The 16089-nt window shown below is 44.0% G+C and overlaps 1 protein-coding gene across 1 annotated transcript in view; it reads right to left on the minus strand.

Annotated features, from left to right (window-relative positions):
* PKHD1 (polycystic kidney and hepatic disease 1 (autosomal recessive)) overlaps window positions 1–16089 on the minus strand; it is a 237153-nt gene that overhangs the window by 187499 nt on the left and 33565 nt on the right. Inside the window, exons 30-34 of the mRNA XM_017745072.1 lie at window positions 13582–13777; window positions 12054–12121; window positions 8489–10102; window positions 8160–8303; window positions 129–312 (exon numbers count right to left, since the gene is read on the minus strand). Of these exons, the coding sequence (XP_017600561.1) occupies window positions 129–312; window positions 8160–8303; window positions 8489–10102; window positions 12054–12121; window positions 13582–13777 (2206 nt within the window). The remainder of the gene's footprint in view (window positions 1–128; window positions 313–8159; window positions 8304–8488; window positions 10103–12053; window positions 12122–13581; window positions 13778–16089) is intronic.

Genomic DNA, 16089 nt, shown 5'->3' on the forward strand with positions numbered 1-16089 from the left:
GAGAATTAGGAATTTGCTCCTTCAGTCCATCATTTGGCAGGGGACAATTCTGCAAATGGTGGAATAATATGTGGGGGAAGTTATTCGTGGATGGACCCACTTGGCTGTTGGAGAGACACAGCACTAACCTGGCAAAAAGTCCAGCAAAATGCCCCTGGGGTGGGGTGTCCCCACAGACGTAGAGGTAGGACACAGATCCTCTCTGCTGGGAGGTGCCCACCATGACTTGGATGTCACATTCAATGAAGGTGGCCCTGTCCTCTTGGCAGTCGGCAGAAAAGTGTGTCAGACCACAGAGAATGGCCAAAGGGCCTGCAAGACAGGAGAGAGTAAAAGAATAACCCAACGCAGCCTAAACACCACTGACACGGAGTATATTTTAACTACTGAGAGGCGTCATCGCAGAAGGTGTCCCTGCCCATGGAACTAAATGAACTTTAAGGTCCTTTCCAAGCCAAACCATTCCATGATCCTTTGACTCCTGATGTGCACCCAGCCTCTCTTTAGGTGCATCCTTTTTGAGGATAATTAGGTCTCCATGCAGCTCCTTCAGCCCTGCTTGCTTTGTGCGAGCAAGGTGTAACCTCCTTTGTGCCCTGAGCGTCAGGGTGGTCTTTGGGATCAAACTGCGCTGTCCAGAAGGAGATGAAATAAGGAATTAACTACAAGCATGGACATTTCTTCTGGGAGAGATAGACCATGGTTTACAGTTCAGGAATATGGCAGAAACCTTTTACCAAGGAGATGTGACAACTTAACATCTATCATAAGTTTGAAATCCAGGAACAGGTTAGAGGAAGCACTGACTCCACTTGGAGGGCTCTTGGGCAATTGGTGGGAACTGGGATCTCTCACCTTGCTTTGTAGCTGAGTGTGACTTGAGATGTGGTCCAAGTTTGACTCCATGGATGAGGTAAAAATTGTAATAGGAGCAGCTGTTTTGAGGTGTATTTAAAGAACAAGTGGTGTGAACATCTGGAAGAATTATTTTTTGTTGTTGTTCAGCACTGGAACGCAATTCCCTGGGAGGTGGTGGAGTCACCAACCCTGGAGGTGTTCAGGGGAGGCTGGGACATGGCACTCAGTGCTTTGGTCTGGGTGACAAGGTGGGGATCGGTCACAGGTTGGACTCAATGGTCTTGGAGGTTTTTTCCAACCTTAGTGATTCAGTGAAATTCTGTGAGCAGAAATTAGATTTTCCTATTCTAAATCCAGATAAAAAATGCTAAAAACCACCAATATTATGAACTGTCACTGAAGTTCAGATTCAGTTGAAATATTTGGGTTTAACAATTTAAAAAAGGAGTCCTTTAAGCATTAAACCATGACAGACATTAAAACTGTTTCTCTCAAAACCCTGACTTTTGGACAATATTCATTAATCCTGAACAAACCAAATAGTTGTAATGAACTCCTTAAAGGGTCTGTGGACAGTATAACAGAGTGCACTCTAGCATCCAAGAGTATTTCTCAAGCTTCAGAAATCCAATCAATGGGAATTTATCAAGACAGGGTTTTTTCCTATTTGCTTTTGTGAGTTCCAGTTTCTTCCAAAGGTACCTTGTTTGCTGGGGAAGTGTCATGGTCAATGAATGTCTTGTCTCCTAAGCAATTCTAAAAAATGGAGGTTGAAATTGTAGCAATATGAAAATGCTCTATTTCCTATATTAAAATATTTAGCACATTTTGCTAAAAATTATTATTTCATATGGGGTATTTCTGAAGAGTTTATAACTGTTTAATGTTTCAGGTGTTTTTGAAATATTAAAACCTATCATTCCATCTGCTCTGAACTTCAGAGAGAGAGTTTACAATCCTCTATTTTTCTTCTCTGGTTTTAGAATGAGAAAATAAATTTACCACACGCTCACAAATTTTGCAATTTGCTTAATCCCTTTCCTTCCCCAAATCCAGTGGCAATTTTATGCTTGGTATCCAGACAGAGCCAAACACAATCCCTGCCTTGAAGACCTACATCTAAGACAGGTAAGAGGCAGGGAAGCTGAAAAGAATGATGGCTATATTTTGTTTTTATTGTCCAAAAATTCTGTCTACAGCTACCTCAGGTATTCTATGGCTCCCACAAAAGCCTTATGTCTTTCCTGACATTCCAAGGGCATCTTAAGCAGCACTAAATATCTGTGTTTTGACAAATAAATAGCATTCAAGAGGACGAAATGCTGCAAAGATCATGTGTTTGCAACAACCTGCAGCAGAACCCAATTCATTACACGAAGGCTTTGGTTTTCTTTTGTGGTCTTGAAAAGAACATTTCCACATTCAACCGTATGTGGAAAATGTTGAAGTCTATTTTGGGATGAATGTTGGAAACTACTCATAGAATCTCTGGATGTAACTCTTTTCCTCGACATTTTGCTACTGCCAAAGAACTTGCCTTGCTCATGTAGGTCACCAGAAGGTGTTTCCCACACAGCCCTGAGAGCTCAGCACAAGAACAGTCTGGCACTCTTTAAAAAAACCCAAAATGTGGAAATTGGGCGTTTCTGCTGTGCTCCAGTGCCCTCATCCCAATGTTATCATGCCTGTAGGAACATGAGTCCCTGTATCCTACCAACAGCTGAAATAATTTTTAACTCAAACCAGGCAAACAAAGGTATTAATTTATAAAACCTAAGTTTTAGAACATGGCTACAAAGGATTGCAAAGAGATCAGTGGAAGCAAAATCCAAGCAGACTCTACTTAATCTGCAGACCCCAGAATCAAACTTAGAATTGCTTTGTCTCAGGTAGAAGGAGGGAAAAATCTCATCTCCACACCACACAGCTCCTGTCCATCAGATGGAGATATCACTCTAAGACATGATGTTCTTTTCCCATTCCTTCCTTGGGGCTTTCCAAGGTCCTCATATTTCCCTCCTCCCAGAGGTTTTAATATCTTTATTTATTTAGGAGGAAGTCTTGTCCTTTCCCTTCCCGTTCCTCTGACCATGAAATACAAACAGCCCTTGGTATTATTGGTGCCATTATTTCCTACCATAACAGCAGCAAAAAATTTCAACTAAAGATTTCAACACACTTTTGGCACATCCTAAAAGGATATTCTGCTTGTTCTGGGACACAGTTCTTCTCCCTGCTTAATTGGTTAGTGTTCAAACCCCAGAATGAAGCTGCTTTAGGCTTTATACTCCCTATAAAGATCAAACCTGCAATCCCATGGCTGGGATGAATGCACTCAACTCATTACAGCTTCTCTTTTGAGATCAGACACTATGGCAGCCAAATCTCTGCATGGTGGTAATGGCTTAGGGACTGACTACCCCCAGCCCTGGCTTTGAGGGATACCCTGGCTTAATCCAGGATCCTGGGATGCTCAGCACAAAGGCTTTGTTCTGGGTCACTGTTTAATAACAACTGCTGGACATGTGATGAGGCTAAAACCTCCAGGAGGCTCCAAGGGCAGCTGGGGGTTGATTGAAGAACTGCCCAAGGAGTCTCAGTGCCAAATCTCACATCCCCAGTCAGCCACCCCTCACAAAACAGACTGTGGAGCACAACATCAACATGTGCTTAGCGGGGAAGACAAAGAATTAAAAAAAAATAAGTTAATAAAAGGGAGAGGAAAAAGAGACCTGTTAAGGTCATCAAGTCCCACCTCCGCCTATGAAGAATTGCTCCCTGTGAGACATTCATTTCACACAGCCAGGTTTCAGAAGTCCCAAGAGGTGACTTTCAAGCATCTATTCCCTGCCTGATAGATCTCACTGTCAGAACACTCCTGCCATGTAATCAATATGCTTTATTCCCCTCTCTTAACTTCATTTCTGGATTTGAAAGGCAGAAGGGACCATTTGAATCCTTTGGTTCGGTGTCCACAATGAACACCAGAGGCCCTGGCTTCTACTGAGGTCTCAACTGCCCCACCACCACAGCAGGCTCCCTTCATATCTTCTGCATTTGCTCATGCAAATCCCCACATTTCCCTGGCTCTATTCCCCGTTGTCCTGGCTCAGTGAACCTCCTTGTTACAACCAAAACTCATTCCTCTGTCTCCTCTTGCCCCATTCAAAGAGCCCCACCAAACCACATCTCTCATCCCTTTAAACCAGTCACATTTCTAGCCTCTAATCTACATTCTCCTCCCTAAACATCCACTTTTACCCGTGGAGTCTAGTTAATGGCAGGTCCAGGACTCACTAACAAAGAACTGTTAACATCACAACCCTAAAGTCAGACCTGTTATTCCAAGCATGCTCATGCAACCAGGCAAATCACGCTCTGCTTTTACTCTGATGGATCTCCTTTAAAAAGTGTTTTCCTTACCCTCACCTTTATGTCAAACATAAAATCTCTGGGACTGGCTTGCTGCAAAATTATTTATGGTACCTACACTAATATCACCTGAGAGGAATAATCACTTCTTTTCTCATCTGCCTCAAGCTTCCTGCCAGTTTTCCCATCTTTCACAGGAGACCAACTCAGTCCCACAGACATTAACTACATGTTCTGTAAATTTAACCTGAGTTGAAGAGAATCTACAGCTGCATTTTCACTCGTGCAGTGGCACAAGCAACAAAGCAAGAACGAGAGAAGGGGAGGGCTTTCAGGATCATAGACTAATTTTGGTTGTAAAAGCCCTAAGACTGGGCCCAACCATTCCCCCAGCACTGCCAAACCCACCACTAAATCATGTCCTCCAGTGCCACAGCTACACAGCTTTTGAACCCTTCCAGGCATGGTAATCAAGCCACTTATATCTTTACATTTAAAGACTCATGGGTCAAGTTTGGGCTTTTTACATTTGGTTTTGTTTTTCCTTGAAGGCACTGGGGTTTTGTTAATTTTGTTTAATTTTCTTAATTTTTTTTAAGCTTTAAGGCTGAAAATCAATTTTAGCTATGTTCCGAATTGATTTTTCTGCATCTTGCAAAAGACAACAGTTTCCATGAAAGAGTCTAGTCCTGCATTCCCATTCCTTGTGCTCTGGAGTGAGCAGGTCTCAGTAACATGCTCCTGCCAGTGATCAAACCAAAACCTCGCTGCGACCCGGCTCAACACCCATTCCTAAGGAAATCCCAGTGAGGAAGGCTTATGGATGGATCCTGCTGAGCCTGGCAGCTCCTAATCTCTTAGAAAACTTCTTGCTCAAAGGGAAAGATGTCACATTTCCTACCTGCAGAGCCTTGCCCTACGGATTGGATCACATGAGAGAGTTACACGGACCAGTTGGGGATTCCCACGTGGACATCTCTAATCTCAAGCAAGCCAGACACAACATGACCCAGCATTGAGATCCCAGGGCAGCCACTGCCACCTGACATCCCCCAGTGCCAGAGGAGAGGGAGTTCTGCTTCACAGCCCTCAGTAACAGAAGAAATGCAGCTTAAACTCTTCACATCAGCCAGTTCTGAGAGCAGAGCTGGGAAAGGTCAGACAAGCATCCAACCTGGACACAACACTGAGGGGCCCTGGGGCACCACAGACCTCCCCTTTCCATTCCTTCACAGTCCTACATCCCTGGAGTTTCTTTACCACCTCTCCCATGTGGATGAGGCAGTGCAAGAAGGGTCTGAACACTGGATGTGCTAGCGCCAAGTGGCAAAATTCCCCAGGCAAACAGCACGATGTAAACCATGAAGTGAGACTGGACTAACTGCACTTAAACCATCCATTCATGCCCTAAGCATGGTGAGGGGCAGGGTTAAATCCTTAAATATTAAAAAAAAAAAAGTCCTTAAATATTAAGCATTAAGTGGAAGAGTATCTGGAAGGCATCTTACTCTATATACAGATTCACCCATGCCAGATGTAGACGTGCACAGGCTGAAATACAACAGTCTCAGGGAGCACAAATAGCCTGACAAACACAGATTTGACCAGCCTGAAAAGGATTTTTGTCTTTTTAAGGCAAGGGGAAAAAAAAAAGATATTTGCTTGTAAATATTTAATTAACAAATATTTTGCAACTGGACTGGTGAAACTGGAAAGGCTGCAAAACCCAAGGCAGGAGAGAGAGGGTGAGGCAACGCTTCCTTTGAATTTCCTCTCCAGACACAGAACCAGCAATCAGCATTCACTTGCTGACATCTAGTGACAGGAACAAGCATCGTGGTCCTGCCTGTAAAATTGTTTTCCCCAGGCTCCCTCTGCCACCAACCACTCAGTGAGTTCTGGACACAGCTTGAATCAATGTGATTAAATTTTAGTATGCTATTCTCTCTGCAGTTACCAGGGTGCCCCGTTTTGTGCTTTATTTTTTTCCAGCACCATGTCTTTTTCTATTTAAAACAACAAGCAGTATTGTGGACTGTGCCTGGGCCTTTATGTCCTCTTGGTGTCTCTTTTTGAGTGCTTGTGGTTGGGTTTAAAAGCCCTTTTTTTTTTTCCCTTCCATTTTTCTTAGTATTCCTCTTGGCAGGGGGATTGGAACCAGAAGGCCTTTAAGGTTCCTTCCAACCAAACTCTTTCTGGGATTCTATGAAAGGAACTGTTCAAAATGGCAGGAGTAAATTCAGAATTTGGGAATAAGTGAGGCTGAAGAGAACACCTGGATGCCTCTTATCCCAGTCCTTGTTCAAAAGAATGTCAGATTTCACATTAGAGTGGTTTCTTGGCAAATAATTCATTCAACTTCTATTTTGGAGGATGGATATTCCACACATCTTTGAACAAACCCATGGAAATTTACCCTGATGGACACTCTCACTTGCCACCTTTCTTTCAAGTCCACAAAAGATAAGAGGTAATGGATCTCTGGTCACATGGATACTGGATGTCTGGACAGCCTCAGAACAGCAAATATTTCTACAGACCTCCACATGTTCTCTGACTTCAGAGCTATGAAGGGACTGAAATGTTAAACTTCTGAGTGTTGGAATCCCTGAATCACGGCATCATCTAGGTTGGAAAAGATCTCCACGATTGCAGAGTCCAACCTTTGACCAATCCTTATCATGTCACCTAGACCAGAGCAGTGAGTTCCACATGCAGTCGTTCCTTGGACACCTCCAGGGATGGGAACTCCACTGAGGAGTCAAGCACCAAGGTGAATACTCCATGTTTAGAATTTCCGGAATGGGACATGGCTCAAATGAGATTTAAAAGTCTTAAATCCTGCCTTTTCAGATCTGAGAAGACTAATTCTGAGCTTTCAGTAGGAAAAAGAGGAAACATATCTTGTTCCAGGAAATGCTCATTTTGAAGAGTTAACTCCAAAATTCAGGCAGGGTTATTTCCCTCTTTGAGAGATGTGGAAATCATCATTCCGTGCTGCCTCTTACCAGTTAAGGAAGGTGCTCTGGTCATGATGGATGATCCCATCTCCTCTCAAGGAAGTCAAATCCTCATCTCCAGCTTCCCAAAGGTATGAACTGGCCCTGGTACATCATTCGTTCACCCTTCCAGTCATTCAGCCTTTTCCTTCCACATCTTTACCCCACTGAGGCCATCCCACCATGCAGCCAAAACACAAAATGTGTGAGGCCACAGAATCAAAGAATTGTTGAAGCTGGAAAAGACCTTTAAGATCACCATGTCCAACCATCATCTCACCAGTGCCATGTTCACCACTAAGCCATTCCTCAAATGTTACATCCACACAATTGTTTAGTTCTTCCAAGGATGATGACTCCACCACTTCCTTGGGCACTGTTTTCCAATGCTTGAAAACACTTTATGTGAAAAAATTTTTCTAATATATGAACTGAAACTTCCCTGGTGCAACTTGAGACCGTTTCCTCAGAAGAAAAAGCATTTAAGGGAGTTTAATTCATTAAGATGGTCATGATGTCTAAGAGGTGCTTGGGTACCCAACCCTGCAGCCCATATATGTATTTTATGTGGGGCAGCTCTGCCAAGGAATAACTGCTGTGAGGAAATGTTGATGTTGTGCAAGTGTGGCTACAAGCACACCGTGGATCTCGTCCAACATCCATGGCCACTGACACAAAAACACACCCTGACACCATCTGTCTTCAGACTGAGTTCGAAAACCAGAAGTCATAGAATCATGGAATCCTTACGGTTGGAAAAGACCTCCAACATCATCAAGTCCAACCTTTATCAATGCTGTGTTAATTCCTCTCCTGTCTCCAATGCTGCTCTCTGTTCCCTTGGGATGAGATACACCAGGATTCCCCCTTTTGGGTCAAGATTTTAGGGGATATTTTTAACACAATGACAGTTCTTGAGTTTTAACTGACCTCGTGGGCGTGGGGCAAGGCAGCTCAGCTCAGTCACTGTCATGTTGCCCAAGAGTTCACAGCTGGTGCCGCAAATTGTGACCAAAGTCTTCCCTGGGGAAAACCCAGTTCCATGCAAGTAAACTGGTCCTCCATTCAAGCCACCTTGGAAAAGGACAGGAAATAGGATTTAAGACAGAGCCTGACAGCCGGCTGCCAACAAATGTATTTTTTTAAATTCATAATTTTTGCTTTCATGACAAAAAAAACCCTGTCACTGCAATGCCTCACTGCAATGCCCTGTCACTGCAATGCCTGTGGAGGAACTGCAGCAACCCTCCATGACTTACCCCAGTTGTGATGGGCAGCTGTCACTGTCAGATGAGAAGTGAACATCAGGTTGGAGGAAGCCCATCCTCTGGGAATATCCAAGCCCAGCACAGGGTATTCTCCCACAGGGAGCAGAGGAGCTGAGCACTGCAACATGGAGCGAGTGATGGTGATGTTTCTACAAGGAAAATCTCCCACAAATACTTGGATATTGTCCGTCTCCATGACTCGCGACACTGTCACAGTTAAAATGAGGCCAGTGGCAACAAGTGAAAGGAAAGCTGGGGTAAATTCCTCACTGTAACTTATTGTTCCAAGGTAATAGGAGTGTCCATCTACTTTCAGACTGAGAGCCCTCGTGCCATTCCCCGGAGGCACCATGCACTGGATAAACACACAGGTGATGTTGTGAATGAGGCAAGGGCGATGGTCTATGAGGACTGAAGTCGTCCTCTTTCCTTTCAGAGCCACCCCTGCTAAGCTGAGCAGGCCTCCCCCGCTGGTGCTGAAATTCCGTGGGTAAAACTGGTACACCCAAGGCAGGATGGTGAGAATGCTGGATGTCCCTCTGAAACAAGCACGGCCACTTTTCCTGCTGGATATGGAAATGTTGTGCTCCCCTGGGGCCAGGCAGGCTGTCTGGCAATTGATGATGGTCTCGTTCCAGAAAGTCACCTTGCAGACAGTGCTGTTATCCACATGTACCATGGGGCTGTCACCCTGCCAGGCCAACCTCTGTCCTTTGATTGTCATGTAAGTGAATGTCCCATTGGTCTTCCAGGTCACCAGATGTACCAAGGGTGTCCAGTGCTCATGAAGGTGGAGTGTACAGTCCCCAAGGCACACACTGCAGACCCCATTGACAACCACTGTGACACTGAGAGCCTGAGATGCCTCAGCCAACCACTGATAGTGCAAAGGGTGGGCCCCTGGAAGGACAAGACAACTGATGGAGTCATTATCAGACTTCTGGATCTCACAGGAGTAATTACTCTCCAGGCTGACCTGTACCAAATTCTTCCTGGATTTCAAAGCAAAACCAGATATAGTGAGGTACATCCCACCACAGATTGATCCTTGTGATGGGAATATGGAGGTTATCTGTGGAGTTATTGTGAGGGCCTGCTGCCTTGCTGTCACTTGAGCATATCCCAGCTGCCTCTGGATGACCTGAATGGGGAAAGTCCCAGGTTCCAGGCTGTTCAGTGGCAAAGAGCACTGATAAGACATTTCAGACTGGTTGCCACGTTGAAACTCAAGTTGACATTCACTGTGTCCAAGTTTAGCCACAGATCCAGTGATGTTTATCCCCTGGAAGCTCAAGAGCAGGCTGCCATCTATAACCTCTGTTTCAACAGTAGTAACGAGGGGAGTCAAAGCTCTTTGGTAGTTAAAGGTGGTGGTCCTATTTGCAAAGAGAGCATGATGAAGTGATCCACTGCTGATGGCTACATTTACTCTGACAGAGATGTCCCGTGAATCTTCATTTGACAAACCAGCAGCTGGCGGGGTCAGGCACCAAACTGTCTCTTCTGCCAGGTGAGTAACTGTACAGGTTTGATTGTCCATTGAAACAGAAACCAAGGCAGGATTTTGGCCAAAGCCCACGCCAGAGATTGTGAGCAGTGTTCCACCTAGGTGCAAAACAAAATAAGGCTTGAAGGGTATTATATGCAGGAAAGGAATTCATTACTATCTCTGAACCATCTCAAACCATGATCTTTAAGGTCCCTTCCAACCCAAACCATTTATGATACAGCTGATAAGCATTATAGGATGAAGGAAAGAAAAAATAAAGTCCTTTTTTTGGACAAGACAGCTAGATAATAGCAGCCATATATCAGGATAGTCCTACGTGGACAAGACATTAAGGTAACGAGTATCCAGGGACATTTGTGGAGTAAATGACAGTGGAAAGTCACCACAGAAATGAGAAAGCTACTGTGAAAGCACCCCTGAGAGTAAACAGAGGCTGAACACTGAACGGGACTGTCCATACAGGTGGGGGGGGAAGTAGTTTGATCCTGCTGCCTACAGAGAAGCAGAATTTGGTAGTGACTATTTGCAAACTCAGAGGCAGGGTGTCATATTTTGTGAAATTACAGAATGGTTTGGGTTGGAAGGGTCTTCTAAGAACCATCTCCTTCCCACCCCTGCCACAGGTTCACTAAATGAGGTTGCTCCAAGCCCCATCCAGCCTGGTTTTCGACACTTCTAGGGATGGGGCAGCCACAGCTTCTCTGGGCAGCCTGTGCCAAGGCCTCCCCACCCTCGCAGGGAAGAGCCCACCCAAAACCTCTGTCCATCTTCCTTTTGTTTACGGTACTGGTAGTCCCAGTGTCCCGCCTTGCTTCAACCTCTTTATCCATTAAGGTCATTGCCTTCCTTTTCCCATGATCTGGCTGAAAAATAAGTTGGTTTTTGATGGAGTTCTTTTAAAGTGATCCCAAATCCTTAACCCAGATGCACACACACGTGTTAGAGACAACAAAAGAGTAGAGGTAAAGGGAGAGGGACTGGTGCTTTTTGCTGCAGAGATTTTAATTTCGCTTAAGCCATTCATAAAACCACAACCAAAGAGTTAATCAGTTCTTATTTAATTTTCAATTTACTCTGAAATATAAAAAGAAGGGTAAAAGTTTTATTATTTTTTGTTGTATGGCTTAATCTTCAAAACTGATAGGATTTGCTCTCCAAGCTCTATCTACTCTCTCATCTTTCAAGGCTTGAACACTTCACAAACTATTGAACTAATCACGTACTACAAAGATGCTGAATTTTTGTGTCTTTGACTGTGTTGTGAGCCTGGAAGAGCAATCTGTGGAGGACCTGAGGTTGTAGCACAAGAATTTCCCTGTCTTCTATAAAAGCATATCTAAGGGCTCATGTAAAATTCACTACAGGGATTCAACTCTCCCCCACCACCAGCCAAATGACAAAATAAATCAACCACTTCAAATCTGTTTTTTAAGATTTAAAGTAAAACTTTTCTTTTTAATTCAGTGATGTTCTGCTCAGAAACACACTTAAATTATTTCCAGTGTCTAAAAGCTTAGAACGGGATTAATAAATATTTCCCTTTTGATTAAAATTAACATTGAAAAAGGGCTTTTTTATTTTTTGTTTTCAACATAACAATGAACATCCCTTTTGGGATCACTTGAAATTATTGTTTGCTTCAAACCACAATTGTACTCTGCTTTCCACCTAACTTTCACATGGAAAACCTTGAAAGATGGGGGCAAAATGACTGAAAGAAACAGCACAGATGAGCCAGGTGTGGGCATGCTTTGTTTTCCCGATAGGAACGTGCAAGAATACATGAGCAAACACTGGGGGAAATCAAATTCAAAACACAGGGAGACCTGAGCCAGCCAACCAGATGGAAGGATGCTCACTACAATCCCACATTTCCAGACCGCTGCTGTCTGCCAGTTGATGTCTGCATAATAAAGGGTCACAGATTCAAAACACCCTCATTTAAACTGATCTGAAATGGGATGCACTTTCCATTCCTGCAGGAAAACTGTGCCCTTGATCCCCTTGACCTCTATAAGTGGCTGCAGATGTACCAATGCTCTTTACCCAGAACAGAGCCACAACATGGCTCGACGCTGAACATCTCAGAGAGGTACTGGATTAACGGCTCAACCCTGCAAAACATAAGCAACACAGAAAGGATTTGGGGCAGTTAGGGGTATTCTTTTATTTTTCCTTCCTATTGCAGTGCTTTTCATTCTTACAACTCCTGGAAAGCCAAGCACCCACCTGACACATTCCCTTTGTTTGATGTCACAGTGACAAGACCACCCAACACCCCAAATTTTTCCATGTGGTTTAGAATCACAGAATGATTTGGGTTGGAAGGGACATTAAAGGTCATCTCATTCCAACCAGCCTGCCATGGGCAGGGACACATTTGAGCTACATCTATCACAAACACTCTCTTATCAATTGGCAACGTGTGGGCCAAATTTAGTACAACAGAATTGCCTGTCAAAGGAAGCAAGGATACGGATTTTTTAGCAAGCAGATCCCACTGCAGCTATGCCCAATGCAAGAGCATCAAAAAGGCATCACAGCTGCCTCCTCTCCTCACACCCTCCCGCCACAGAATGGAGTAACTGGAACAAGTGGAAACCCAGACACAAGCTCCTGAAGCCCACCCAGATAAAGGTGCAGCTCTGTTTCTGTCCCATCTACACCTATTTTTTTCATCACCCTCCTTTCAAAAACATCTCCTTCCCTAAAAAGACATCTTAGAGAAGGGGCCTTCCCAATCCTGCAATCCAGCCCACCAGAGAGCAGAGTCCTCTCCTGGGATGACCCATCTCCTTCCAAGCTATCCCTGGAGATGAAGTGATGGTGCTGCTAACAGACTCCAGTACCAGGTGGGATGAATCCCTCTGTGCCATCCCACCAACCACAATTTCTCTCCTTCTGAAGTTCATTAACACTACAAGCAGCTTAAGTTGGTTTGCGAGCAATAAAAACACCTAATTTCTCCCCAATATCGTCATTTCAGGATCATTCCTGGCAGCTGCCATGGCTGAGGAACAAAACTGTGTTGCTTGTGAATGCACTCCTATATCCCAATTTCAGGTCAGCTTTCCCCCACATTTTAATTCATTTATATTACATTTATCTAGGCATGAACTTGAAGTGTCACCTTAGGAGATGGAAATAGCATCATTTAAAAATTCTCCAAACAAAGCATTTTTGTATTGTTCAAACCAGCTTTTGTTTTTCTGATGAAAAGTGTTTCTTTTCTTCTGCTGTTTTCCTACAGCAGGATTTATCTGCATTTGACCTGAATCTGTGAATACCTTTGATTGCCTGAATATGCATATTTCATCAAATCAACTGTTTTTTCCTAAAATGTTTCTCTCCTGCCTCCTACTGATCCAAGGGGAGTTAATTGACTAGCATTAGCAGTTTGCTGACTTGGGTTCCACAGATCAATAAATGCCTTGATAATTATTCATAATTTCATACTACACTGCAGAATTCACTGTTAGGTATGGAATTTGTGAAAAACTCAAACCTTCCTTTTCAGATTAACCCTAAAACACCTAATAGGATGGAGAGTGAAACTTCTAAGGAAAATACACACCTGTTTGAAGCGACAGCAATGCCACTGATGAGGACAGAGACATTGTACCACCCTGCAGGCAGGGCTGGAAGAGTCACATTAACACCACGGTCTGTCTGCGCCTGGATCTGTGGCCACGAGTCCCCAATTTGGACCTTGACATCTGAGCCCTGGTAGTTGGCAAACTGAGATATTCCAATGTGAAGCTCCTCACCTCCTGCAGAGAAAGGAGTGGAACTCTTTCAGTGTTTCTTGCAATGGTTATTTTAGCAGATGTGACTATTGCCTGAGGAAGAGCAGAGTCCCATTATGCCAGAATAGGCCCAGTCTTGTCCATCAGCCCAAACCCAAAATGTTGAAGGTTGCTGTGGCTCTGTATCCTACTCAATCTCTCCTGCATAAGGTCACCAGCTATCAGGGTTGTCTTGAGACATCAGCACAGTGAACTTGGTTATGGCCACCAATAGCCACTCTCAGCCACACTCAGGATAGAATTCAAGTCCTTATTACCATAAGTGTCTGTCCTATAAATAGCTGAACTTAATAAAACCCAAATCCAGTTTCTTTAAAGCTCTGGAGCTGAGGGGTTCTGGGTTTTTCTGAATTGCTGGTAAATGATCTAGAGCCTGCTTTTCAGCATTAAGGAGCCATGGAACTTTAACAGGAGCCTTCAACAGTAAAACAAAAATTGCCTTGGGTACCTTAAGTCAGATGTGCTTGTCATGGTTTAACCCTAGATGACATCGCAGCCCCACAGAGCTACTCACTCCCTCCCCTGCAGTGGGATGGGGGAGAAAATCAAAAGAATAAAAGGGAGAAAACTTGTGGGTGGAGATAAAAACAGTTTAATGGGTAAAGCAAAAAGTATGTGTGCAAAGCAAAACAAGGACTTCGTTCTCTGCTTCCCATGGGTAGGCAGGTGTTCAGCCATCCCAGCAGGGCTCCATCACACGGAATGGTGACTTGGGAAAAAAAAATGCCATTGCTCAGAATGATTCCCTCTGCCGCCTTCCTCCCCCAGCTTTATAAACTGGTCTGGAATATCCCTTGGGTCAGTTGGGGTCAGCTGTCCTGGCTGTGTCCCCTCCCAAATCCTTGTGCACTCCCAGCCCATTCACTGGTGGGGTGAGGAGCAGAAAAGGCCTCGACTCTGTGTAAGCCCTGCTCAGCAATAACAAAACATCCCTGTGTTATCCACAGCATTTTCAGCACAAACCTAAAACACAGCCCCACACAAATCACTGTGAAGTAAATTAACTCCATTCCAGACACAACCAGCCCAGCTCCAGCGTTTTATTTTCGGTGATCATGGTTCTCTCCCATTTAAGCTGTTGTGTTCAGATGATACAGGATCATCTTTCCTTTATTTGTGCACAGTGCAGTAACAGGAAAGGACAAAGCCAAGAGACAAGGGACTTTCATATCTGAAATTTCTTCTGAAACAGCTTAAAAAAATTAAGGTGGTATCCATCAGTTCAAATAAAGGCATTTTCACTGATAGCTCTATCTGTGGTCAGTGAAGAGAAAAGAGCCTTTATGTCATTCATTCTACTGTAAGACACACAAAAGAGCTGTGGCAAATCCCACCACAGAACCAACTATTTCTCTTCAGTGAATATGCAAAGCATCTAAACAACGAGCACGGGGATGTGTTTAGGAGGTGAATCTCATCCTCCTTTCTCCCTTGAAGAGATGAAGGAGAGAGGAAGAAGCTCCCAAGGAGCAGGAGAGCCTGTACCAAGCTCCCCTCAACTACCTGCTCCTCTAAGCAGGTCTTGGAGCTGGTACTTTTGAATTCTGCATTCACAAAGACTCAAATAAAGTTTGAAAGCCTCAGAAGTTGAATATGTTAATAACGTGAACTCTTTGGACTCTTGGTCAATTGTCAGCTTAATCCCAGATGCCTGGAAGGCATCAGTGTAATTTATTTATTCTTTTTATTATATAGAAGGAAAATTATATTAAAAGACGAAGCCGTGGAGGTTCTGGGTAGGAGATTGAACTCAGCCCCAGCACAGCTCATGAGACACTGTAACATTAAGGAATTCCTTGCACCTGGGCTGCCCGCGGCTACAAAAACCTCCCCTTGGCGCTGCGGTATCTGAATAATATTCAGATGATAAAGGACGTTTTCTCTTATTTATGCATTCTGGATTAATGGAAAATGACAAGGGCATTTGGGGAAAGGAATAGAAATGCTGGGAGTGCACAGAGAATTTTGGCACTGGCAGTCACCTAACCCTGCACATCCCCACCAAGTCCAACCAAACTTGGGGGAGCTTTAAGGCGTTCGCTGGAAAGGTTGCAAAAATAAAGAAAAAAGTCAGATTATTACATTCTTGGAGGAATGGGAGTAGGATAAGTAAGAAAACAGGAATATTTCTGCCTTCCTCCCATCTTCCCTCCTCTCTGTCTCAGATACCAAGAAATTGGTGTCTGTTTGCCACACAGAAATGTACTAAACCTTCTTTCTAAAAAACTTGTTTAAAAGTGAACATGATTCACCATTTATGCTTTCTATTCCCTACA

The sequence above is a fragment of the Corvus brachyrhynchos genome, unplaced genomic scaffold (genome assembly GCF_000691975.1).
Source record: "Corvus brachyrhynchos isolate BGI_N302 unplaced genomic scaffold, ASM69197v1 scaffold116, whole genome shotgun sequence".
Lineage (NCBI taxonomy): Eukaryota > Metazoa > Chordata > Aves > Passeriformes > Corvidae > Corvus > Corvus brachyrhynchos.